At 42.2% G+C, this 27,414-nt stretch overlaps 1 protein-coding gene across 5 annotated transcripts; it reads left to right on the top strand.

Moving 5' to 3' along the window:
• The first annotated feature begins 1,015 nt into the window (after positions 1 to 1,015).
• LOC112232261 (lysosomal acid phosphatase) lies at positions 1,016 to 27,414 on the top strand. Of its 5 annotated transcripts, XR_002950621.2 has the most exons (12): positions 1,019 to 1,215; positions 13,392 to 13,487; positions 13,715 to 13,801; positions 14,259 to 14,411; positions 14,556 to 14,654; positions 17,114 to 17,203; positions 19,252 to 19,384; positions 20,588 to 20,676; positions 21,033 to 21,139; positions 22,132 to 22,307; positions 23,783 to 24,150; positions 25,402 to 25,533. XR_002950621.2 is itself a non-coding variant. In XM_024399109.2 (11 exons), exons 1-11 carry the CDS (start codon positions 1,069 to 1,071, stop codon positions 25,593 to 25,595), a joined length of 1,371 nt encoding a protein of 456 aa, XP_024254877.1. In that variant the 5' UTR covers positions 1,016 to 1,068; the 3' UTR covers positions 25,596 to 27,414. The 5 variants fall into 5 exon arrangements, 4 of the variants coding, with proteins under 4 accessions (XP_024254877.1, XP_024254880.1, XP_024254879.1 ...); XM_024399109.2 differs by lacking the exon at positions 23,783 to 24,150 and having other exon boundaries at positions 1,016 to 1,215; positions 25,402 to 27,414; XM_024399112.2 differs by lacking the exon at positions 25,402 to 25,533 and having other exon boundaries at positions 23,783 to 25,067.

The following is a 27,414-nucleotide window of genomic DNA, read 5'->3' as shown; positions in this document are numbered from 1 at the left end:
TATTAATCCCGGAACATATTCCAGTCTGTGCTAACAAAACAGTCCTGTAGCACAGCATCCACGTCATCTGACCACTTCCGTATTGAGCGGGTCACTGGTACTTCCTGCTTTAGTTTTTGCTTCTGTCAGGAGGATAGAATTATGGTCAGATTTGCCAAATGGAGGGCAGGGTAGAGCTTTTTATGCGTCTCTGTGTGTGGAGTAAAGGTGGTCTAGATTTTTTCCCCCCTCTGGTTGCACATGTGGCATGCTGGTAAAAATTTGGCAAAACTGATTTAAATTTGCCCACAATAAAGTCCCTGGCCACTAGGAGCGCCGCTTCTGGGTGAACATTTTCTTGTTTGCTTATGGCCTTATAGAGTTGGTTGAGTGCGGTCCTAGTGCCAGCACCGGTCTAGGGTGGTAAATAGACGGCTACGAATAATATAGATGAGAACTCTCTTGGTAGATAGTGCGGCCTACAGCTTATCATAAGGTATTCTACCTCAGTCGAGCAATACCTCGAGACTTCTTTAATATTAGACATCGCTCACCAGCTGTTTTTGACAGAAAGACACACACCCGCACCCCTCGTCTTACCAGACGTAGCTTCTCTGTCCTGCCGGTGCATTGAAAATCCCTCCAGCTCTATATTTTCGGTGAAACATAAGATATTACAGTTCTTAATGTACCGTTGGTAGGATAATCGTAGGTCATCAATTTTATTTCCCAATGATTGCATGTTAGCAAGTATAATTGATGGCGATGGGAGTTTACTCGCTCGAATACAGATGCTTTGCATCCTCTTTTTCTCTGTTGTCACGCCCTGACCATAGTTTGCTTTGTATGTTTATATGTTTTGTTTGGTCAGGGTGTGATCTGAGTGGGCATTCTATGTTGTATGTCTAGTTTGTCTGTTTCTGTGTTTGGCCTAATATGGTTCTCAATCAGAGGCAGGTGTTAGTCATTGTCTCTGATAACCATATTTAGGTAGCCTGTTTTGTCATTGTGGGTGATTGTCTATGTGTAGTGTTTGTGTCAGCGCGATTGTTACGTTGTTGTTTTGTAGTGGTCAGTTTTCCCATTAAAATGACGAATACTTACCACGCCGCATCTTGGTTCTCCTCTCTATCTCCAGACGACAACCGTGACATCTGTCTTTTCTTCTCACAAATGATGGGGATCTGGGCCTGTTCCCGGGAGAGCGGTACATCTTTCTCATCAGACTTGTTAAAGGTAAAAGCTTCTTCCAGTTTGTGGTGAGTAATCCCAGTTCCGATGGCCAGAAGTTATTTTTGGCCATAAGAGACGGTAGCAGAAACATTATGTACAAAATAAGTTCCAAACAACGCTAAAAAATAACAAAATAGCACAATTGGTTACGGGCATGTAAAACGTCAGCCATCCTCTTCAGCGCCATCTTAACATAGTCAAGTCAACTGTCGGAGTCAGTTGGAGCGCAGGGGCTCTCTTTCAATTCAATTTAATTCTAATGGCTTTATTGGCATGGGAAACAATGTTTACATTGCCAAAGCAAAAGAAATAAACAAGAAACAAAAGACAATTAAACAAGGGAAAAAAGAAAAAAAAATCACAGTGAACATTACACTCACAAAAGTGTTAAAAGAATCTAGACATTTCAAGTATTGTATTGGCTATGCAGTGTTGTAACAATGCAAGTAGTAGTAAAGTAAATAAATAGAAATATCTCTCTTTCTACCTTAATGTATTTCTCCCTATAGCGTGCTCTCTCTCTCTGTCTCACTCTTTCAATTTTCAATTTAACTGCCTTTATTGGCATGGGAAACATATGTTTACATTGCCAAAGCAAGTGAACTAGATAATAAACAATAAAAAAATTAACAGTAAATATTACACAAATTCCTAAAGAATAAAGACCTTTCAAATGTCGTATGTCTACATACAGTGTTGTAATGATGGTTAAAGTGCAAAAGGGAAAATAAATAAACATAAATATAGGTTGTATTTAAAATGGTGTTTGTTCTTCACTGGTTGCCCTTTTCTTGTGGCAACAGGTCACAAATCTTCCTGCTGTGATTGCACACTTGTATTTCACCCAATAGATATGGGAGTTAATCAAAAGTGTACTTGTTTTTGAATTCTTTGTAGGTCTGTGTAATCTGAGGGAAATATGTGTCTCTATGGTTATACATTTGGCAGGAGGTTAGGAAGTGCAGCTCAGTTTCCACCTCATTTTGTTGGCAGTGTGCACATAGCCTGTCTTCTCTTGAGAGCCAGGTCTGCCTTCGGGGTCAAAAATTTCCTTAATTTTGGGTCAGTCACAGTGGTCAGGTATTCTGCCACTGTGTACTCTCTGTTTAGGGCCAAATAGCATTCTAGTTTGCTGTTTTTTTGTAAATTATTTCCAATGTGTCAAGTAATTATCTTTGTTTTCTCATGATTTGGTTGGGTCTAATTGTGTTGCTGTCTTGGGGGTCTGTTTGGTGTTTTACGGTGTACAAATAGGATATTTTTGCAGAATTTCTGCATGCAGAATCTCAATTTGGTGTTTGTCCCATTTTGTGAATTCTTGGTTGGTGAGCGGACCCCAGACCAATGGGTTCTGTAACTGATTCAAGTATTTTTTTTGACAGAGCCTAATTGGTATGTCAAATTTTACGTTCCTTTTGATGGCATAGAAGGCCCTTCTTGCCTTGTGTCTCAGATCGCTCACATCTTTGTGGAAGTCACCTGTGGCGCTGATGTTTAGGCTGAGGTATGTATAGTTTGTGGGCTCTATGGCAAAGGTGTCTAGATTGTGTTTGTGGACCTGGCAACTGGACCTTTTTTTTGGAATACCATTATTTTTGTCTGAGATTTACTGCCAGGGCCCAGGTCTGACAGAATCTGCAGAATATCTAGGTGCTGCTGTAGGCCCTCCTTGGTTGGAGAGAGAAGCACCAGATCATCAAACAGTAGACATTTGACTTCAGATTCTAGTAGGGTGCGGCCTGGTGCTGCAGACCTTTCTAGCGTCCTCACCAATTCGTTGATATATATGTGTGTGTATGTTGGAGAGGGTTTGGCTTAAACTGCATCCCTGTTTCACCCCCCAGCCCTGTGGAAAGAAATGTGCCTGTTTTTTTGCCAATTTTTAACCGCACACTTGTTGTTTGTGTACATGGCTTTTCTGTCATATTTTTTCCCCCCCAACACCACTTTCCATCAATTTGTATAGTAGGCCCTCATGCCAAATTGAGTCGCAAGCTTTTTTGAAATCAACAATAGCATGAGAAGACTTTGCCTTTGGTTTGTTTGTTTGCCAATTAGGGTGTGCAGGGTGAATAAGTGGTCTATCGTATTGTAATTGGTAAAAAGCCCATTTGCTCAGTGCATTGTTTTCGCTGAGGAAATGTACGCGTCTGCTGTTAATGATAATGCAGAGGATTTTCCCAAGGTTTCTGGAGACTCATATCCCACTGTAGTTATTGGGGTCAAATTTGTCTCTGCTTTTGTGGATTGTGGTAACCGGTCCTTGGCTCCAAATATTGGGGAATATGCCAGAGCTGAGGATGTTTTAAAGAGTTTAAATATAGCCAATTGGAATTTGTGGTCTGTATATTTTACCATTTCATTGAGGATAACATCAACCCTACAGGCCTTTTTGGGTTAGAGGGTTTGTATTTTGTCCTGTAGTTCATTCAATGTAATTGGAGAATCCAGTGGGTTCTGATAGTCTTTAATAGTGGATTCTAAGATTTGTATTTGACAATGTATATGTTGTTGCTGTTTGTTCTCTGTTATAGAGCCAAAAAGATTGGAGAAGTGGTTTATCAATACATCTCCGCTTTGGATAGATAACTCATTCATGTTTGTTTTAGTGTTTTTCAATCTTCCCAGAAGTGGTTAGATTCTATGCCTTCTTCAGTTTCATTGAGCTGATTTCTGACGTGCTGTTCCTTCTTTTTCCATAGTGTATTTCTGTATTGTTTTAGTGATTCACCGTAGTGAAGGCGTAGGCTCAGGTTTTCTGGGTCTCTACAGTGGGGAGAACAAGTATTTGATACACTGCCGATTTTGCAGGTTCTCCTCTTACAAAGCATGTAGAGGTCTGTAATTTGTATTATAGGTACACTTCAACTGTGAGAAACGGAATCCAGAAAATCACATTGTATGATTTATAAGTAATTATTTTGCATTTTATTGCATGACAAGTATTTGATCACCTACCAACCAGTAAGAATTCCGGCTCTCACAGACCTGTACGTTTTTCTTTAAGAAGCCCTCCTGTTCTCCACTCATTACCTGTATTAACTGCACCTGTTTGAACTGTATAAAAGACCTGTTCACACACTCAATCAGACTCCAACCTCTCCACAATGGCCAAGACCAGAGGGCTGTGTAAGGACATCAGGGATAACTCAGGGATGGGCTACAGGACAATAGGCAAGCAGCTTGGTGAGAAGGCAACAACTGTTGGCGCAATTATTAGAAAATTGGAAGAAGTTCAAGATGACGGTCAATCACCCTCGGTCTGGGGCGCCATGCAAGATCTCACCTCGTGGGGCATCAATGATCATGAGGAAGGTGAGGGATCAGCCCAGAACTACACGGCTGGACCTGGTCAATGACCTGAAGAGAGCTGGGACCACAGTCTCAAAGAAAACCATTAGTAACACACTACGTCGTCATGGATTAAAATCCTGCAGCGCACGCAAGGTCCCCCTGCTCAAGCCAGCGCATGTCCAGGCCCGTCTGAAGTTTGCCAATGACCATCTGGATGATCCAGAGGAGGAATGGGAGAAGGTCATGTGGTCTGATTAGACCAAAAAGCTAGATTTTTGGTCTAAACTCCACTCGCTGTGTTTGGAGGAAGAAGAAGGTTTAGTACAACCCCAAGAACACCATCCCAACCGTGAAGCATGGAGGTGGAAACATCATTCTTTGGGGATGCTTTTCTGCAAAGGGGACAGGACAACCACCGTATTGAGGGGAGGATGGATGGGGCCATGTATCGCGAGATCTTGGCCAGCAACCTCCTTCCCTCAGTAAGAGCATTGAAGATGGGTCGTGGCTGGGTCTTCCAGCATGACAACGACCTGAAACACACAGCCAGGGCAACTAAGGAGGGGCTCCATAAGAAGCATCTGAAGGTCCTGGAGTGGCCTAGCCAGTCTCTAGACCTGAACTCAATCTTTGGAGGGAGCTGAAAGTCCGTATTGCCCAGTGACAGGTCTGAAACCTGAAGGTCTGTATGGAGGAGTGGGCCAAAATCCCTGCTGCAGTGTGTGCAAACCTGGTCAAGAACTACAGGAAACATATGATCTCTGTAATTGCAAACAAAGGTTTCTGTACCAAATATTAAGTTCTGCTTTTCTGATGTTTCAAATACTTGTGTCATGCAATAAAATGCAAATGAATTACTTAACAATCATACAATGTGATTTTTCTGGATTTTTGTTTTAGATTCTGTCTCTCATAGTTGAAGTGTACCTATGATATAAATTACAGACCTCTACATGCTTTGTAAGTAGGAAACACTGCCGATTTTGCAGGTTATCAAATACTTGTTCTCCCCACTGTTTTTGGTTGGATAAGTTTCTGTTTCTTTTTTAGGTTTTTGCATTCTTCATTCTTCATTTTGCATTCCCTCCTGTCTCAGCCTCCAGTATTTATGCTGCAGTAGTTAATGTGTCGGGGGCTAGGGTCAGTTTGTTATATCTGGAGTACCTCTCCTGTCCTATTCGGTGTCCTGTGTGCATTCTCTCTTTCTCTCTCTCTCGGAGGACCTGAGCCCTAGGACCATGCCCCAGGACTACCTGACATGATGACTCCTTGCTGTCCCCAGTCCACCTGGCCGTGCTGCTGCTCCAGTTTCAACTGTTCTGCCTTATTATTATTCGACCATGCTGGTCATTTATGAACATTTAAACATCTTGGCCATGTTCTGTTATAATCTCCACCCGGCACAGCCAGAAGAGGACTGGCCACCCCACAGCCTGGTTCCTCTCGGTTTCTTCCTAGGTTTTGGCCTTTCTAGGGAGTTTTTCCTAGCCACCGTGCTTCTACACCTGCATTGCTTGCTGTTTGGGGTTTTAGGCTGGGTTTCTGAACAGCACTTTGAGATATCAGCTGATGTATGAAGGGCTATATAAATACATTTGATTTGATTCATCAAACCATTTGTCATTGTTAATTTTCTTAGGCTGTCTGCTTGAATTTTTAGATTTGATAGGGAAGCTGAAATGTCAAATATACTATTAGGTTTTCTACTGCCAAGTTTACACCTTCACTATTACAGTGAAACATTTTGTCCAGGAAAATGTCTAGAAGGGATTGAATTTGTTGCTGCCCAGTTGTTTTTTGGTAGATTTCCACACTACCTTCCTTCCATAGCATTTCTTAATATTATTCAGTTCCTTTGGCTTTGATGCCTCTTGATTGAGCAAAGCTCTGTTCAAGTAGAGTATGATTTTGCTGTGATCTGATAGGGGTTTCAGTGGACTGACTGAATGCTCTAAGAGACTCTGGGTTGAGGTCAGTGATAAAGTAGTCGACAGTACTACTGCCAAGAGATGCGTTATAGGTATACCTACTATAGGAGTACCCTCGAAGCCTACCATTTGACTATGTACATACACAGCATCCAACAGAGCTGCAGGAGTTGTGACCCATTTTTGTTGGTTATGTTGTCATGGGGGGCATATGGGGGAAGGAATGCTGTCACCTACAGGTAGGTGTTTGTCCCCCCCCTGTGTGCTGAGTGTCAGGTTCTGGAATTCAGGTCGCCACAGACTAGTACATGTCCCGGGGCCTGAAAATTGTATATCTCCCCCTCTAGGATGGAGAAGCTGTCATTGTTAAAGGATGGGGATTCTACTGGGGGGATGTAGGTAGCACACATGAGGGCATTTTTCGATGTTGAGATTATTTCCTCATTAATTTCTAGCCAGATGAACATTTTTACCTGTTTCGACTAATTTAATGGAGTGGGTTAGGTCTGCTCTATACCAAATTATTATACCCCCTGAGTCTCTTCTGTTTCACACCTGGTAGTTTGGTGGATGGAACTACCAGCTCTCTCTAACCTAGAGGGCAACCAGTGTGTCCATCTCCTTTATACCATGTTTCTTGTAGAATGACAATGTCTGTATTTTCAATTCCTTTGAAGTCTGGGTTCCTGCGCTTTAGGCCAAAGGCAGATGACCTCAGACCTTGTATATTCCAGGATGAGATAGTAAAAGCTATGTGTTCCATAGTGTCTAGGATTGTTTTTGTGTGGTTTAGGCCCGGAACTTCACAGTAGCTGTGAGCAGAGCATGTTGAGCATTTGATATACATACCTGTAAGGTCGCAGGATAGGGCTTGGGGGTGTAATAGTGGGGGTTATAGTGTTGCTCTGCTCACGGCCTGGGCATATGTCCTGCTGTCATGTTGAGGTCCTTGCTGCAGGGGTGGGGGCATGGGGTAGGCAGAAGAGCCATAGGTCTGATATGGGGGGCCTCTATATTGTGGCAAGGGTTTTCTTTGTGTGTCTTAGCTGGTTGGGGTGTGGCTGGTTATTGCTGTGGTCTCGGTGCAGGTCCTTCACAGGGGTGTGTTGCAGGTCTGGGAGGGTGTCTCACTGGTCTGGCAGGGTGTCCGTTGCTCCTGTGTGAGGTCCTGGGGCTACGGTTGAAAAGCTCGCAAAAAAGACAGAAGGCTACTCTGGGGCCGACATTAGCATCATATGAAATACCCTCATGCAGCCTGTCAGGAAAGTGCAGTCAACCACACAATTCAAAAAAGTAATTTATACACATGATATAGGAACTCTATTGCAGTCGACTCTTGTAAACCACACTGAAGGTGTATCGCTTTCTCTACTATTGAGGAGATGTAAGAGTTTGTTGTTTGTGATGGTACTCTAGGTGTGAGGGCCGTCCCGTGCCAGCAGTCAATTAAAGGTGGATGACCAACCCCGTGCTCGCCTGGGGACCCGGCTGCCACACACACTCCCTATGTTCACTGACATTCACATTCACTGCTCACAAACATACTGGAACATGCTGTTTCAACATGCACGTCTGTCTCTCAGATTAGTGTAATTGCTGAACCGTGCTCATGCTTTTGTTCATCCTCTCGGTGTGTCCCTCTGCCCTCCAGTCTGACATGCTGCGCTCACTATCCTTCAGGAGACCCACAGTCAACATGGAGGACTTGTTCAAGGTCAAGAAGTTCATGGAGGACATTGAACAGGAAGGCTGAGAGGTTTCACTATCATGTCTTTCCTCTAAAGCCCCGTTCGTACAACCTTCTGTCAAAAAGTTGCTACAGTATTACAACGTTAAACTCTGACTTGTTCGACTAATCTACATTGGCAAGAATGATGGATTTAAAAAAAAAAGATTCTTTCCCTACGCTATTGGACAGTCCTGAAGACTGAAAGACTGTATTTATTTTATTGCCATCCTACACTTTTACAGTGAGTACAGAACTCATCATTCAGTGGGGAAGGTGTTTGCATTTTAATTTGTTTCTGTATTTTTAATAATTTGTCAGGCCTTTTCTGTTTCTGGTTTTGAACATTGAAAATAATAGTTCCACAACAGACATTAGCATTGGGGTGGCAGGTAGCCTAGTGGTTAGAGCGTTGGGCCAATAACCAAATGGTTGCTGAATAGAATCCCTGAGCTGACAAGGTAAAACTCTCTTGTTCTGCCCCTGAGCAAGGCAGTTAACACACTGAATGCATTCCGGGTGCTGAAGATATGGATGCTGATTATGGAAGCCCCCCGCACCTCTCTGATTTAGAGGGGTTGGGTTAAATGCGGAAGACACATTTCAGCAGAATTCATTCAGTTGTACAACTGACTAGGTATCCCCCTTTCCAATACTGTTGCCATAATAGTATTGATGTCTCTGTATACAGTGCATTCGGAAAGTATTCAGAACCCTTGACTTTTTCATTTTTTTTCCGATGGGGTTGAGGTCAGGGCTCTGTGCAGGCCAGTCAAGTTATTCCAACTATCTCAACAAGCTTTTGTAATTTCTGTATAGACCTCGCTTTGTGCACGCACAGAATCTTCCCGAATGTCATTGTATGCTGTAGCGTTGACACTGCCTTGGGGCATTTAGCGATCTCCTGGCATCCGCCAAACCCAGCTTTGTCCATCGGACTGCCAGATGGTGAAGCGTGATTCATTACTCCAGAGAAGTCTAATAGTGTCAAGCTTTACACCACTCGCCGTCGCTTCGCACGGCTCATGGTGATCTTAGGCTTGTCTGTGGCTGCTCGGCCATGGAAACCCATTTCATGAAGCTCCAGATGAACAGTTATTGTGCTGACGTTGTGTCCAGAGGCAGTTTGGAACTCAGTAGTGAGTGTTGCAACCGAGGACAGAGGATTTTAATGTGCTTCAGCACTCGGCTGTCCCATTCTGTGAGCTTGTGTGGCCTACCACTTCGCGGCTGAGCCGTTATTTCTCCTAGAAGTTTCGAATTCACAATAACAGCACTTACAGTTGACCAGGGCAGCTCTAGCATGGCAGAAATTTGATGTACTGACTTGTTGGAAAGGTGGCATCCTATGATGTGCCACGTTAAGTCACTGAGCTCTTCAATAAGGACATTCTTCTGCCAATGTTTCTCTGGAGATTGGTATGGCTATTTTTATAAACCTGTCCGCAAAGGATGTGGCTGAAATGTCTGAATGCACCAATTTGAAGGGGTTTCCACATACGTGTGTGTAGTAGTTGTGGGTCTATCGGATCAGTAAATCTGAAGTCAGTTCTGGTTCCAGAGGGGATCTCAATGTTGTTACACAGCCATGTTAACCAAGTTACCCTGACTTGTTACAGTTTTCTTCTGGTGAATGAGAGGAGGACCAAAATGCAGCGTGGTTATCTTTATACGTCTTTAATGAAAAATATACAAAACAAGAAACGTGAAAAACCGAAACAGCCCTATCTGGTGCAACAAACACAAAGACAGGAACAATCACCCACGAAATACCCAAAGAATATGGCTGCCTAAATATGGTTCCCAATCAGAGACAACGATAAACACCTGCTTCTGATTGAGAACCACTCTAGGCAACCATAGACTTTCCTAGACTACTTAACTAAACACAATCCCATAAACTACAATACCCCTTGACAAAACAAACCACATAAATCACCCATGTCACACCCTGGCCTAACCAAAATAATAAAGAGAAGACAGAATACTAAGACCAGGGCGTGACATGACTGCTTTTATCCAAAGCGACACAGTAATTTCTGCTTACATTTCACGTACGGGGGGCAGGGAATCGGACTCACAACCATTGCGGTGCAATCGCCATCCTTTACAGAACCACACATTTATAATGTAATGCTTGTTTATAACAGTCAATAAGAGTATATAGTAGTGTAATAATTGTTTACAACAATGTACAGCACATCTACCAATGTACAGATGCATTTGAAGAGCCTATTTTGTTTTAAAAATCATCAGACCCCTGACGGGGAGCAGCCTGGGGGACATCAACTGAATGGAAATTAAACTATTTCAGATATTAAAATATCAATTATAAATTGCTTTTCAATGTATTTATACGTAACATTATTGTTGAATAAACATTTTGATGCCCCATTAATAAGATATGTTTTTGAACTGATTGTATCTTTTATTTCTATTACCCACATTGGCAGAGTACCTATTTACAAATAACCACTAGAACTCTACAATAAGCCGGTACTGGTACCCCGTGTATATAGCCATATAGTTATCGTTACTCGTTGTGTATTTATTCCTCTTGATATTTTATATTAGTACATTTTTCTCCCTGCATTTTCGGCAAGGGCCGTACGTAATCATTTCACTGTTAGTCTACACCTGTTTAAAACAAATAATCAAAGCCTCAACCTAGTTAAATAGCATGAAAAGGGTAGAGTAGGATCAGAGAAACAGAACGCATCTTGAATCAATGGAGAAGTCCATGAGGTAGGGTCTTTGTCCATAGCAGAGAGATTTGGGTGTGAGACTTGACATCAGAGTTACAGGGTGTGTTAAGTGGTGATGTCCCATCCCTTCAGGTTATTGGCATGAGGTAGGACTAAATACATTTAACCCTCCTGCTGTGTTCCGGTCGAATTGAACGGAAGTTTTCTCTCTGAAAAATTTAGTTCATTTAATCTGTCTTGTGTCCACACAGGCCATCTGAACACACAAATACATTTAGATGATTTTCATTACATTTTGGGTGTTTTTATTTAACTTTTGTACACCTGTGGTGTTGCCGGTCAAAATAACCGGTCATTAGAAATGAATGGGTAAGACTACAATTAGTGTATGAAATTGAGTTCAGGCACATTCATCAGATGAAAACACTTCCTCTCCCAGACCCCCACATACATGTGTGTTTGAGCACACGCTTCCAAGGCAACCCCCACAAGAACCTTTCCCCAATAGAATCCGTTTCCCAAACGGGAACCACAACTGTTGGCATTCTCACATACAATCGCAACATTGTTTCAATAATATATAGAACTTTTCTGTAGGCTCTGGTGTATATATATATATATATATATAGCTTTTTTGAGGCCTTGCTCCCAATTCATTCTGTGGCAGTGCAATGACCGAACAATATACTGTATGTGAGGCTCTTGATCATATCTTTGATCGTGACACTGGTGAGGAGGAGAGAGTCCTTGTCAAACTTTGACACAAAATAGTCTGATAAATAGCACTATCTTTCATCTGAGTATTTGTTATAGTCAAAATAATCCATACATTATGCTTTTTCTTACTCAAAAACGAGTTGTATGAGCTCAGATCAATGAGGCCTACAGACCATAAATAGCACATAGAAGTTCAAAACTTGTAATGTTCACAAGAACTTAAATTGATAAAAAGATCATTATGTGATTATGTATTATTATGGATTTATAATCAGCTATAATGGGGTGGTCATTTTGGACCGGGAACACGGAAATAGTTAACATGAAAAGAACACAATAGGAGGGTTAAATAGTGGAGTAGGGTGGTGGTGTTTTAATTTTATTACATTTTTAAAAATGTTTTGTGAGTGTAGTGTTAAATGGTAGGGTATTTGTTTGTTTGTTTATTTATTTCAAGCAAAGTATAAGGGAGTTTTACTCCAGTCTAGTAGGTGGCGGTAATGCAACATATTGGATGCCAACCGCCGTTAAACCTCCTCGAAGAAGAAGTTTACAAATATATTTTGAAGGTTGTATTATATAGCTAATGTGTTCAAGTAACCGGACGTTGACAATGGACTCCACTGTACTGCTTCTATTGACAATGTTCGCTGTTTTAGGTAAAGTTGTTGGAGACAGAAGACTGACATTTGTAACGGTGGTGAGTATGCTGTTAGCTAGAAAATAATCGCCGAAGCTCGAGACTTATATTTCCCTCACTAACTTTAAACATCAGCAATCTGAGCAGCTAACCCGATCGCTGCAGCTGTACATAGCCCATCTGTAAAATAGCCTACCCAATCTACCAACCTCATCCCCATATTGTTTTTATTTACTTTTCTGCTCTTTTGCACACCAGTATTTCTACTTGCACATCACCATCTGCTCATCTATCACCCCAGTGTTAATTTGCTAAATTGTAATTACTTCGCTACTATGGCCTATTTATTGCCTTACCTCCTCACGTCATTTGCACACACTGTATATAGACTTGATGTTTTTTTATGTGTTATTGACTGTACGGTTGTTTAACCCATGTGTAACTCTGATGTTTGTCGCACTGCTGTGCTTTATCTTGGCCAGATCGCAGTTGTAAATGAGAACTTGTTCTCAACTAGCTTACCTGGTTAAATAAAAATCATACGGTTTACTTGTTTAGCTGAAGTTCGCCAGCTAGCGTTAACTTGTGTGTGCTAACTAGCGGTGTGTCGTGTTCGTTTTAACGTAAACTGGCTTGATACGCAGTCGTCTCTGATGGTCATTCTTCTCTTTAAATGTTACACAATAAGTGAACTGGCAAAGTTAGCTACTTACTAACTCTAACTATCTAACATAGCTAGCTGGAATATGTAATGTTACCAGAAGAGGAACTGACGTTAGCTAGCAACATTGTTTTGCTATAGGCTAGCCTGGTAAACGTTATCGAGTCTGGACAGTTAGTGCTGTGTAACGTTACCTAGATAACGTTAAACTAATATGGTTTCACTGATTGCCTGTTTTTTTTTAGGGCTGTACAAGCTACTATGTGACCCCAATGACTATTTCACGTAACGTTAACTAGCTGACATATGGTCACAAAGAAGGGAGAAATTATTGGATGAACAGCAACACTGGATTGTTGCTATGTTAATGCAAGACAAAATACACATTGATTGAGTTTAGCCTAATTGTGGTGTAGGATCCTGCTTGTGCTGGACATGGGAAAGGCTAGTCCAACCAGTTTGTCACTTGCCTAGAATGAAATGTTTGGGATTTTTTTTTTTTACTTAGCTCTACCGCCATGGTGACCGATCCCCAGTCAAAGCCTACCCCACTGATCGCTACCAGGAGAGCTCTTGGCCACAGGGCTTTGGACAGCTCTCGCAGGTAAAGTTTTAAAAAAATGATCAAGTACTGAATTACACTAGCCTGAAATCCAGAACCTGTTTTGCAACTCTTTGTACTCAGTGTCATGCGAAAGCAATGTTTAGCATGACACTGAGTGGAATGATCCCTCAAACAAACTGGTACCCAAGCATGAGGAAGAATCCTGATGCACTGATGGGTGTGGTTCTTGCTGTACTAATAGCACACCATTTCTGGGATCTCTACAGGAAGGAATGAGGCAGCACTTTGAGCTGGGACAGGTGCTGCGGAAACGCTATCAGGGTTTTCTAAATGACACCTATGACCGACATGAGGTAATTTATGGTTTAGTTCCTTGTTGAAACTATGATGGTCTCACAGACTCATTTAAGTTAGAAATGCAAATTGGATCATGTGTATTGCCCAGGTTAAACAAACTGTGGACTCTTCCAAAAATGCACTAGGCTCCTGACTGGCGCAGTGGTCTAATGCACTGCATCTTATTGCAAGAGGTGTCACTACATTCCCTGGTTCGAATCCAGGCTGTATCACATCTGGCCGTGATTGGGAGGCCTATAGGGCGGCACACAATTGGCCCAGCGTCGCTCGGGTTTGGCCGGGGTAGGCCGTCATTGTAAATAAGAATTTGTTCTTAACTGACTTGCCTTTTTAAATAAAGGTTTAAGAAGAAAACTCCAAGTAAAACCAGCTCAAGGCTGTAGCCACTGAACTGCAAAAGGAAGTATTTTGTTTCAATGATAACCACTACCCCTCCTAGTGTTCTTTGTCTAGATTTCTGTGAGGAGCACAGACTATGACCGGACCTTGATGAGTGCAGAGGCCAACCTGGCAGGATTGTACCCTCCCAATGGGTCACAGGTCTTCAACCCATCACTGGAGTGGCAGCCTATTCCTGTTCACACTGTACCCCTGGATGAGGAGAGGGTGAGCAGGGTGATGAGGTCTTGGGTGATATCCAAAGATGGACAACAGCCACAAAATAAAGGAATTCTGAATATGATTTTGTTTTAAATAATAAGTTATTGGCTACCTCCATACTAATGTACACATCTAAAATGTCTATTTCAGTTTTTGTCATTTCCCATTCCGGGTTGCCCTCGTTATAAAATCCTCATGATTGAGACTGAACGCACAGAAAAGTACCTCAACATGACATTCCAATACAAAGTAAGTGGCACTGGAATTAAGGTGATGACTGGTTAATGAGGCTCGAGACTTATTCTTATGAAATGTGATTACCTTATCATTAACTGTCTGCTATGGTTTGAGTCTTCACAATTCATCTTTAGATTCATCACGCCCCTAACCCCGCTTGACCTAAAGTCATGAAATTCTCAACATAGGTGCCACCCGCCATGGTGGATTTTCCACTATTTAGAAAAACACTAAAAACGCTCCTCTTCTGGCACCGACTGGCCGATCTTCACAAAACTTCATATGTGGCATCTATGGACAAAGGTCTCTCAATGCAATACTTTCCAGACTAGTACCTAAAACAACATAGCCGCTATTGACCAGTAAACATTCACATGGGCATGGTCTGGCTCATAAATGCATATACAGTGTATTCGGAAAATATTCAGATCCATTGACTTTGTCCTCATTTTTAAAATGTTATTCTTATTCTAAAATGGATGAGAATTATTTTTTTTTAAATAATCCTTAATCTCCACACTACCCCATAATGAAAATTGGCAACTGTATTAAAAATAAACACATACCTTATTTACATAACTACTCAGACCCTTTGCTATGAGACTAGAAATTGAGCTTAGATGCATCCTGTTTCCATTGATCATCGTTGATGTTTCTACAACTTGATTGGAGTCCACCTGTGGTAAATTCAATTGATTGGCCATGATTTGGAAAGGCAAACACCGGTCGGTCTATATAAGGTCCCACAGTTGACAGTGCAATAACCAAGCCATGAGGTCAAATGACTTGTCTGTAGAGCTCTGAGACAGGATTGTGTCAAGGCACAGATCTGGGGAAGGGTACCAAAACATTTATGAAGCATTTGAAGGTACTGAGGAACACCTTGGCTTCCATCATTCTTGAATGGAATTAGTTTGGAACCACCGCCATCATTCTTAAATGGAATTAGTTTGGAACCACCAAGACTCGTTCTAGAGCTGGCCACCCGGCCAAACTGAGCAATCGGGGGAGAAGGGCCTTGGTCAAGGAGGTGACCAAGAACCGGATGGTCACTCTGACAGAGCTCCAGAGTTCCTCTGTGAAGATGGGAGAACATTCCAGAAGGACATCCATCTCTGCAGGACTCCACCAATCAGTCCTTTATGTTAGAGTGGCGAGATGGACGCCACAACTCAGTAAAAGGCATGTGACATCCCGCTTGGAGTTTGCCAAAAGGCACCTAAAGGACTCAACCATGAGAGAAACAAGATTCTCTGGTCTGATTGAATTCTTTAGCCTGAATGCCAAGCGTCACGTCTGGAGGAAACCTGGCACCATCCCTACGGCGAAGCATGGGGGTGGCAGTATCATGCTGTGGAGACATTTTTCAGTGGCAGGGACTGGGAGACCAGTCAGGATTGAGGAAAAGCTGAATGGAGCAAAGTACAGAGGGATCCTTGATGAAAACCTTCAGAGCGTTCAGGACTTCAGACTGGGACTAAGGTTCACCTTCCAACAGTACAACGACCCCAAGCACACAGCCAAGACAACGCAGGAGTGGCTTTGGGACAAGTCTCTGAAAGTCCTTGAGTGGCCCAGCCAGAGCCCGGACTTGAACCCGATCGAACATCTCTGGAGAGACCTGAAAATAGCTGTGCAGCGATGCTCCCCATCCAACCTGACAGAGCTTGAGAGGATCTGCGGAGAAGAATGGGAGAATCTCTCCAAATACAGGTGTGCCAAGCTTGTAGCGTCATACTCAAGAAGACTCGAGGCTGTAATCGTTGCCAAAGGTACTTCAACAAAGTACTGAGTAAAGGGTCTGAATACTTAAGTAAATGTGATATTTCAGTTTTAATAAATTAGCTAACATTTCAACAACACAAAATGCTTTGTCATTATGGGTATTTTGTGTAGATTGATTGAGGGGGTACTACTTCATCAATTTTAGAAAAAGGCTGTAATGTAAGAAATTGTGGAAAAAGTTGTGGGGTCTGAACTTTATGAATGCACTGTAAATCAGTCAAGGATATTTGTTGTAACAATTTATTACACATTGCAAACACTGTCAAGACACAACATGTACAAGAACATTCATATCGAACACAGTGGTGCTAGAGTGGGCACATGTTTATATCGCTGAATCTATTTGACTCCGTCTGATCTTTTGGCACACATGTTCAGGGATATGAATCAAGCTAACCCCTGTGATATCTCAGATAGCACTGGCCCGATATTGACAAAACTTTGCTGAATGATGCGTTTTGCCTTAGAGATCCATCATTTTCAAAATTGCACGGATTGGCCTAGGGGGGTGCAGCATCACTTGTGGGGGACAACATGTTTGCCGTTGCCTTGTTTCTACCTTGTTTTGAATTTCTTCTCCCATCACTTGCCAACCACACATGTTGAGCTGTCAAAGCTGTGTCGACAATCTTAACTTTGAATGCCCCTTGTCTAGATTATCATTGTTTGATCCTTTGCTTTTACAGGATCTAATAGCGATGGTACGGGAGAAAACTGGTCTGACGAACACCACCATTGAGACTGTTTGGAGTGTCCATGACACCCTGTTCTGTGAGGTAAGCAGTGTATTACCTATAATAAACTCAGCAAAAAATAGAAATGTTCTCTCACTGTCAACTGCGTTTCTTTTCAAACTTAACAAGTGTAAATATTTGTATGAACATAACAAGATTCAACAACTGAGAGGCAAATTGAACAAGTTCCACAGACATGTGACTAACAGACATGGAATAATGTGTCCCTGAACAAAGTGGGGGTCAAATGTAACAGTCACCAGCTGCATTAAGTACTGCAGTGCATCTCCTCCTCATGGACTGCACCAGATTTGCCCGTTCTTGCTGTGAGATGTTACCCCACTCTTCCACCAAGGCACCTGCATGTTCCTGGACATTTCTGGGGGGAATGGCCCCATCCCTCACCCTCCGATCCAACAGGTCCCAGATGTGCTCAATGGGATTGAGATCCGGGCTCTTCGCTGGCCATGGTAGAACACTGACATTCCTGTCTTGCAGGAAATCACGCACAGAACGAGCAGTATGGCTGGTGGCATTGTCATGTCAGGATGAGCCTGCAGGAAGGGTACCACATGAGGGAGGAGTATATCTTCCCTGTAACGCACAGCGTTGAGATTGCCTGCAATGACAACAAGCTCAGTCCGATGATGCTGTGACACACCGCGCCCCAGACCATGACGGACCCTCCACCTCCCAATCAATCCCTCTCCAGAGTACAGGCCTCAGTGTAACGCTCATTCCTTCGACGATAAACGCCAATCTGACCATCACCCCTGGTGAGACAAAACCGCAACTCGTCAGTGTATAGCTTTTTTTGCCAGTCCTGTCTGATCCAGCGACGGTGGGTTTGTGCCCATTGGCAATGTTGTTGCTGGTGATGTAAGGCAGGTCCTCACCAGACAACAGGCCTACAAGCCCTCAGTCCAGCCTCTCTCAGCCTATTGCGGACAGTCTGAGCACTGATGTAGGGATTGTGCGATCCTGGTGTAACTCGGGCAGTTGTTGTTGCCATCCTGTATCTGTCCCGCAGGTGTGATGTTCGGATGTACCGATCCTCTGCAGGTGTTGTTACGTGGTCTGCCACTGCGAGGACGATCAGCTATCCGTCCTGTCTCCTTGTAGCGCTGTCTTAGGCGTCTCATTGTACGGACATTGCAATTTATTGCCCTGGCCACATCTACAGTCCTCATGCCTCCTTGCAGCATGCCTAAGGCACGTTCACTCAGATGAGCAGAGACCCTGGGCATCTTTCTTTTGGTGTTTTTCAAAGTCAGTAGAAATGCCTCTTTAGTGTCCTAAGTTTTCTTAACTGTGACCTTAATTGTAAACTGTTAGTGTCTTAATGACTGTTCCACAAGTGCATGTTCATTAATTGTTTATGGTTCATTGAACAAACAATGGGAAACTGTGTTTTAAACCCTTTACAATGAGTTATTTGGATTTCTACAAATTCTTTGACCGGGTCCTGAGTTTGGCTATAATTCCTTATAGTTGTATCACTTTGCTTACTATCAATGTAGAATATTTTGCGAAACATTACAGAATTTCCACTGTACAGTTTGCCATAAATCATGCAGATTGAGTCCATGTTAAACTTTTAAGTTAGGATGTGAAATGTTCCTACAGCCAATGTTTTAGCTAGTGAAGGAACCACAGTGGTTTATGGAAGTGAAAACAGAACTGTGACCCTGTGGCTACTCAGCCTTGTGACCGTTGCGACGTGAGGGAAGTCATGCTTTACTCAGGTCAGCTGAAATAAACCTGCCATGTAGAAACATTTGGGAAGGGCTGGGGAGACACAAAGGCAGCAATGTGGTCATTCATTGTCTCCGGCCAGATGAAAACTATTTTTTTGTATATCAAGAAATGTTGCCTATACCTACTTTAATTTCATTGGTGGTTATATTGTTAACCTTGTTTTATTGGCTGTTCTACACTGTATGGTAGCAGTATCATACTATTTTACTTTAGAGACGGACGCATGTAGATTGAATGGTATTATTATCTTACTAACATTGTTGTGTAGTTTCACCTTGATTCAGTGTCATGAGCATATTGGGGGTTTTTGTTCTCCATATATGGCATTTCAGGCAAGGCACAACAAGACCGCTCCTGACTGGGTGACCCCTGAGATCATGGATGATCTGAGGAAGCTCAAAGACTTTGGCTTTGAAATCCTGTTTGAGGTCTACAAGCATCAGGAGAAAAGCTGTCTCCAAGGAGGTACTGTCAGAATGGGAAGGGCAGAAACGTGTTTCAGCTTAGCTATCTACATTTCCTTTTGCATGTGCTATTTAGTGATGGCCATGGCTGCTGTCGGAGGTAACTGTCCCGTCCCACTTCCCTGGTTTCCTTTTCCCCACACCTCGGCCCAGTTTTTTTTTTTTTTTTTTTTTTTTTTTCCCCCAAAAGTTCTATCTGTATTTCACCTGTCTGATAGGTTTAAATGTATAGAATGAATAGAACAGATGAATGGAGACTCCTGTTCTATTTTAATGCGTTATTCTTATCCGATTTGCCGAAATCCGGATAACTTAAAAAAAAAAAAATGGGCCCTGAAGATTCCGAATCACATTTTGCTCATGTTTCGTCACCTCTACTTTACGTGCAAATATTTGTGGTCACCCTCCCTTTTTTTATTTTTCTCTGTCAATCATGAAATCATAATTATTCAGGTTTTACTGGTGAAACGTCCAAGCAGCATCTGCATACCAACCATTTGATCTCAATCAGATTCATGGGGATAAGCATTTAGATCTTCTTGAAGTAGCCTACAGTGAGCACATTTTTTTGAGAATATTGTTTTAACATATTTCAGTCAAAGCACACATTTTGTCTTGTGTGTGCTGTTGGGTTTTGGCCACATGAGAGAAATGTGACCGTTTGCACAATGAGGTGGTGTTTGTCTTACAGTAATGTTATACAATAGTATTCTACATAACAGAATTGAATATAATACCATCATTATGCGCTCTTGCAGACATTGATTCAGCTTTGATCTTACTTTAGTAGATAAGCACCATTTGCCAGAGAAGCCTGTGCTCTACGAGTAGAGTACAGGCTGTGTGTAAAGTAGAGGATCCCGCACATGTGCAGAAGCTTTGGGACCTTCAGCTGTCAGGAAGAGGGGTCCAGATAAATTGGATTTGCAGCCACTCTGTTTAGTTATTGCATTTCATCATATGGCCCTCAAATATGAAAGCGATTTAAAGATTTGAATATGCATTCATACATCTTTCGCTTAGTACGCTCATCTCAAACGATTAAACTACTTTGCACATCATCGAGATGAAGACTAGCCCCACAACCACCATTGACGTCAGCTGATGTTTCATGTAATGGCAATAGGAATGAGATAAGAGATGGTAAATCTTCTCATTGTCTACTTAACTGCTAACTATAGGCTTTTACTACTCCATCAAATAGGTGTCCTCTTGGGTAGCATTGTAAATAACATCTCGGAGTCTGCACGTCCTGACTCCAATCGCCGTCTGAAGATGATGATGCTCTCTGCGGTAAGCTTAAATCTTGTGCATGATCTCATTTTTACGTGGATTCCTTGGACTGTTTGCTGCAAATTGTTCATCTAATGCAGGGACGGGCAACTGGTGGCCCCCATTTTTGTAGCTGTCACTCAATTAGCCCATGTCAGCACATTTTTGGGGTGGATTGAAAGTTAACTAAACTTGTAAGCATGGACAAATTACTGTCCGGGTGGGGCCATTGCGCATCAGTTATCATATTAACAACTGCAAACATTTTCTCTCTTATGGCAAAATGTGTAGAATTGCAGCAAATGTAAAACGGCCACATTTTCTCTACGCCCCATGGCAAAATGTGCCGAATGCATGAGTCTTTTGTTACTTTTCAGCATGACACCACCATTGTGGCTCTGCAGTCAAGTTTGAGTATCTTCAATGGAAAGCAGCCACCCTATGCCTCCTGCCACATATTTGAACTCTATCAGGAGGACAACGGGTAGGTTGTACTGTGATGGAATAAGACCCTTGTTAATAGCTATACCAAACTGTGTGTAGTTACATTATACTGTGTTATCTTGTGAATTGGCTTAGATAAGCAACGTTTGGTCAAAATAAAAAATTCAGTACAAGTCATGTTTGAACACCTACTCGTTCAAGGGTTTTTCTTTATTTGTAGTATTTTCTACATTGTAGAAAAATAGTGAAGATAACACATGGAGTCATATAGTAACCAAAAAAGGTTCTACGACTACTGGTTGTTTCTTTGCAGCAATTTGACCATGAAGGCCTGATTTCACACAGTCTCTGAACAGTTGATGTTGAGATTTGTCTGTTACTTGAACTCTGAACCATTTATTTGGGCTGCAATTTCTGAGGCTGGAAACTCTAATGAACGTATCCTCGGTAGCAAAGGTAACCCTGGGTCTTCTTGATGGTTTTTGTGACTGCACTTGAAGAAACTTTCAAAGTTCTTGAAATTATCCCGGATTGACTGACCTTCATGTCTTAAAGTAATGATGGACTGTTTCTCTTTGCTTATTTGAGCTGTTCTTGCCATAATATGGACTTAGACCTATTTGGTAAAAGACCATCTTCTGTATACCACCCCTACCTTGACACAACACAACTGATTGGCTCAAACGCATTAAGAAGGAAAGAAATATCACAAATGAACTTTTAACGAGGTACACCTGTTCATTGAAATGCATTCCAGGTGACTACCTCATGAAGCTGGTTGAAAAAATGCCAAGAGTGTGCAAAGTTGTCATCAAGGAAAGGTGGCTAATCTCAAATATATTCTTATATTTTTTGGTTACTACATGATTCCATATGGATTATTTCATAGTTTTGATGTCTTCACTATTATTCTACAATGTAGAAAATAGTACAAATAAATACCTTGAATGAGTAGGTGTCCAAACTTTTGACTGGTGCTTATATCTGATTGAGATGTGCTGTCAGTCTAATATAGGAGTCTATCCCATCTAGATCATTCACAGTGGCCATGTTTTATCGCAATGACACCACAAGAGCGCCTTACCAACTGGCTATACCTAGCTGTGACCTCTTCTGCCCCCTGGAGGACTTTGTGCGCCTCACCAAACCATCCATCCCAGAGGATTGGGACAAGGAGTGCATGGTTGAGTCTCCTACAAAGGATACAGGTATGATGGGAGTAACATGGGCCGTTTGAAAAAGAGCCTCGAAGCAATAGAATGTGTTAAATAAGGGTTATTCCACTTTAAAGGGATACTTCGGGATTTTGCCAGAGGCCGTTTATCTACTTCTCCAGTGTCAGATGCACTTGTGGCTTTTCTGTCGCTGTGTATTTTGAAGGAAGTTGCAAACCACCATTACCCATAGACGTCCAGTCATTGCGCTAACGCTAGTTAGCATTGGCTTACGAAACTACCTCTAACTTCCTTCATACTGGACACAGATACATAAACATGGTATCCACGAGTTCACCTGACTCTGGGGAAGTAGATAAAGGGCCTCATTGCCAAAATCCTGAAGGTATCTCTTTAATTAAAATGGTGCAAAGAAAGAGGATTTTGAAACCTACCGTCTCAGATTGTTCTGAAACGGTTTCTGTAGTTAGAAACGGATAAGCATTCATTCAACATTATTTTGTTGAAATGTAATTTGATCTCTGAGAAATTAACCTAATTAATTGCACCTAAATTGGCCATTTTTCCTATACATATATTCTATATAGTACCTCGCATCCAATTTGGACCAAACTTCTTCCTATCAATGAGTAAGATATTCAAAACAATTGTCAAAAGCCACCTATAGACCCCCTCCACCCCAATACCACCCCAACAGAATACGTTTTTCTTTGAGATGTATTATTGCAGGGGTTCCCAAACTTTTTGGGACCCCCCTGCGCATGTGAGTGCCAAATCTATTTCTATGGACATAAGCACTGTTCACACCCCTCTTGTTGGTGGGAGACTCCACCAACAAGATCTATATATATATAGAGAGAGAGAGAGATAGATATATATATATATATATATATATATATATATACTCTCTCTCGACAAGATATATTATATATAACTGACAAGAGCAAAGCTGATAATGCTCTATCCGATTTTGAAATTGCACCTTGTGCATTCTACTATTACAACTTTCAAGAGTAAGTTAAGGATGTACTGAGTTCCTGGTAATACCATTATGTATGATGGGACATAAAACAAATAACTTTAATGACTAATTTACCTGAACTGGTGGGAAGTACACTACTAAATTCACTGGGATTACATATAATGACAAAACAATATTCAAGCTGCAGTTCAATACTATTTATGGGGGTGATTTCTCATGTTTTACACATTGGTAGGAAGACGTTTGGACCAAATCATATGTTGGGTACTATATTATTTTTATATATTATATGAATCCAATCAAATTAAAATGGCCGATTTTTGGGTGCAATTAGCTGAATTTTTCAGAATCAAATTATATTTCAACAAAATAAAGTTGCAGGAATGCTTATCTTACATTTTTAACTGCAGAAACTACTTCAGAACAATCTGAGATGGTGGGTGTCATGGCTTGCTGATTTGGCATGGAACGACTAATAATGTGTGTTTGACATACCTACTGTGTCTTTCTCTGGTCCAATCATCAGAGGTGGTCATCGGACTAGCAGTTTGTGGCTGTTTGCTCTTCCTCCTTATCGTCCTCCTGCTCGCTGTGCTTTGTCGGCAACGTGATCCCTCCGACGGCTACAGTCACATTCACAATGAGATTGAATCTTGACAAAAGTACAAACTCCACCGTAGGCAGGATTCATGGGAGAGTGAAGATGTTGTTTGAATGCCTCCCAGCTCTGCCCTCTGGTGGGGGATGCAGGAAAAGGGAACACTAGACTCCTTTTTAGTGCAATCTTTTTCAAGATTTTTCCTTCAAAGGGGACTGTGATCTTACACCAAAAATGCACAGAAACTTACTGGGGAGGACAAAGGTTATCTAGTCTTCTAGTCAACTGTTGTCATGGTAAGTATTCCTAAGCTTGTGAATGAAGTTGGTTACTGCATTCGGACAAAAATGGCTTTTTTAATGTTTTCAAATACTACTTGTACTCATGGGTCCAAGTCACCTAACCAGCATTCTTACAAAATGTGGACCGCTGGATGTGTCATGCTTGTTTGATTCTCCACTTGGAGAATAATGATCATTGTGACACTGAACCCGAGGACTGCTTGTGCTTCATTCTTTCCAAGGAACAGATTTTGGCCAACTGCACTGCGCATTCTTCTACCAAGTCATTTGATAAAGAATACTATTAATTTCCTCTGGTGGTGATTGTCATGGTACTTGGAGAAGCCTTAACATCATGGTAGTCTTGGTAAAGGCTTTGCTCTATGTCAGAGGCATGTACTACTAACAAGCCTGTCATGCTTTGTGCCTAGGGCTGTTAGATTCAATTTAAGGCACAGTAATTCATTTATTTGCTGAAAAAGCTACATGTATCTAATAGTGTGACTGCCCTCTTTCTGATCTTTTAAAACTGCCTCTGAGGTTTAGACCTTATTTTTTAAAGTTTTCGTTAAGTTTTCTTTCCCCCAAAATAAAAAATATTACAATATAAATACAGTATGATACCTGTAAGTTAGAGTGCAGTGTCCCCCACTGAGTTCCCATCAAACAAGTCACTCCGACCAAGGTAACGACAGCTTCAGGTTGGATATTCAACGGATATCCGCCTGTAGTTTTCCTTACATCCAGCAATCGCAGTTAGGAACGGTCAACCGTGACAAATCACATTTTTCAAATTTTCAATAGTTCTTTAACCGTTACTCCTAAAACTTTCAAAACTGGTTCTAGCTGACCTGATGGCATAGACACACATTGCGCACTTTTTTGTGTGTCAATTTACATCTCGCACTATTTTAAATTATCTATAATTTTTTTTACATTTCAATAGGTCCTTGGTTATGTGACCTGACTTCAAACAAGGTTCAGAATGTACACTCAGCGGGCCTACACATTGCACACCCTTTAGTTAGTCCATTTTAATCTCACAAGATTTTACATGAATTTTGTAAATGGTCTAATTTCATTAGCTCCTTGGTCATGTGACCTGACTTCAAACAAGGTTCAGAATGTCCAATGACTACCCTTGTATATTGCACACTCTTTAGTTTATCCATTTACTTCTCACACGATTTTACATTTAATTTTTCAAACTTTATCATTTCAATTTCTCCTTGGTAATGTGACAGACTGACCTCAAACTACTTTCAGAATGTCCATGGACTGGTGGAGACGGGCGCCACGAGGCATCCAGTGCGGTAATGCGGCCGATCCCGGAGAAGCTGGCGGGAGCCCTGGAATGGGTTTGCCACGAGGGAGGGGCCCAAGCCCTGGAAAGCGTTGCTGTTTCGGCGGCATTCGGTGAGCTCTCCCTGGCTCTTGAAAGTCTGGGGGAGAGGGTGTAAATCTCACGCCGGGCAATATTCCTTTACTATATCCGCAGCAGGTCTCCAAGGTGAACAGCCTCTGGCATGTTATAACAATGTAGGTAAGGCAAGTTGGCAAAAAAGATCTAACTTCGGGATAAGGATTGGCTCTAAGGGCTGGTTCCGTCAAGCTGGGGTGCGAAGTGGGGCTGGGCTCGAACCGCGGCTGGGGGAGCAGTCCCTCCGTCACCCTCTCACCACCATTTAATTGTGTGGTCCATCTTGTGGTCTCGCAAGGGGCTGCGTGCTGGGATTCGTTGGGATGGTGTCCGTCGGCGGGCTGAAGGTGGACTGGTGGGGGATTGGTGGCGGCAACTCGAAGCGCGCCGGGCCCTTCTCGCGGATCTCTCCAGCTATGGCGCTCGCTTGCCCCACGCATTGTAGGTGGCGAGGTCGCCTCAAGTCTAGTGAGCGTAGAGGAGACTAGACCCAATGGCCCTGCAGTGATAGGGCATTGCATGGATCTGGCTCATGCCCTACGAAGTGGGGAGAGGTATCTCCAGCTTGTCTGGGGAGGGAGGCCTACGTCTGTGGGTAGTACCATCCATGCCCAGGGATTTGTATGTAGCAGAGCAGCTCACTCGCTGCAATCTATTGAAAGTCAGCCCTCGAGCACTCAGGCCATGGATGTTGGTGTGGGGACAGCAGAAAAAGCGGGCGGATCACCCAGAGCCTGTTTTTGAATTACCACGTGCACAGAGCCTGTTTCGACAGCGGGACTGTAGACGTTTTAGTAATTCCAGGGAGTAAGCCAAGGGAAAGGGGTGTTGACCGGGTAGGGAGAGTAGGTGTGGAGGTCTGTAGTTCCAGGGAGTAAGCGATCCACACTAAGGCCCAGGGAGAGGGCAGGCAGAGAGTATAGGCCTAGAGACCAGGAATCAGAGGTCATCAGGTCAATAGGGGGCCTGCCTGGAGGTCAGGAAGGCCCAAGTGAATAGGTGTGTGTGACACTGTCCTTCAGGGGTGCAGAGCAGGCAACTTAATGTAAAATCGTTTGATGAAAGTGGACCAACTGAAGGGTGTGCAATGTGTAGGCCCACTGAGTGTACATTCTGAACCTTGTTTGAAGTCAGGTCACATGACCAAGGAGCTATTGAAATTCAAATGTAAAAAAAGTTTGTACATTGTTTACGCTCCCTAACTAATTCAACTAGGAATACAAAATGCTGCTCACATGTTTATTAGCTTTGCAAAGTGAATTAATGTCCAAATTGTGAAAATAAGACCTGTGCTGTAACACAAACTCTAACCATGAATGAAAGTCCAATGTTGGTAGTGACTGCCCATTACTGCTTAACATTTATTAACCATTATTCATATTACTTTACTATAATTTTAAGCGCTCCGCACTACCTGTAATTTAATTTGCATGTGTTCATCCCATTGTGTTTTCATGGGCAATGAGTAATTTATAATAGGGCCTATTGTTTAACCAGACATCTGATTCAAGTTGTCCAACTGGTTTTTGTAGACATCATGGCCCCAATAATCATGTCTCCATTTTATCACATCGCTACGTGACGGACTGGAGAGTAATTCATATCTGTAATATTTTGAGTTAAATCATTAACAATTGGTTTCACCGTAGTGCTTGAATTATGCTGTTTAACATAAAATCATTAATGTCCTGATATGCTGGAAATTAGTTGTAAGAATTTTTTGCACTGGGAATTCGCAATACTTTATTTGATTTGAGTCATTGTTTGCATATGGATTGCTTAAACTGCATTTTGAGTGTCTTATCAATAATGTTTTCTTATTGCACCTTTTCAATAAATGGTTCTGTTCTTAAAATGTA

Source organism: Oncorhynchus tshawytscha, linkage group LG12 (genome assembly GCF_018296145.1).
Source record: "Oncorhynchus tshawytscha isolate Ot180627B linkage group LG12, Otsh_v2.0, whole genome shotgun sequence".
Taxonomy (NCBI): domain Eukaryota; kingdom Metazoa; phylum Chordata; class Actinopteri; order Salmoniformes; family Salmonidae; genus Oncorhynchus; species Oncorhynchus tshawytscha.
This window is presented reverse-complemented; position numbering and strand designations above follow the sequence as displayed.

What these genes read in the sequence shown, in the direction of transcription:
- LOC112232261 (XM_024399109.2), top strand. Translation starts at nt 1,069, where the DNA reads ATGACGAATACTTACCACGCCGCATCTTGGTTCTCCTCTCTATCTCCA. An exon ending in GCTTTGGACAGCTCTCGCAG is followed by an intron (nt 13,488 to 13,714) that starts GTAAAGTTTTAA and finishes GGATCTCTACAG; the next exon opens with GAAGGAATGAGGCAGCACTT. An exon ending in GAAAAGCTGTCTCCAAGGAG is followed by an intron (nt 19,385 to 20,587) that starts GTACTGTCAGAA and finishes TCCATCAAATAG; the next exon opens with GTGTCCTCTTGGGTAGCATT.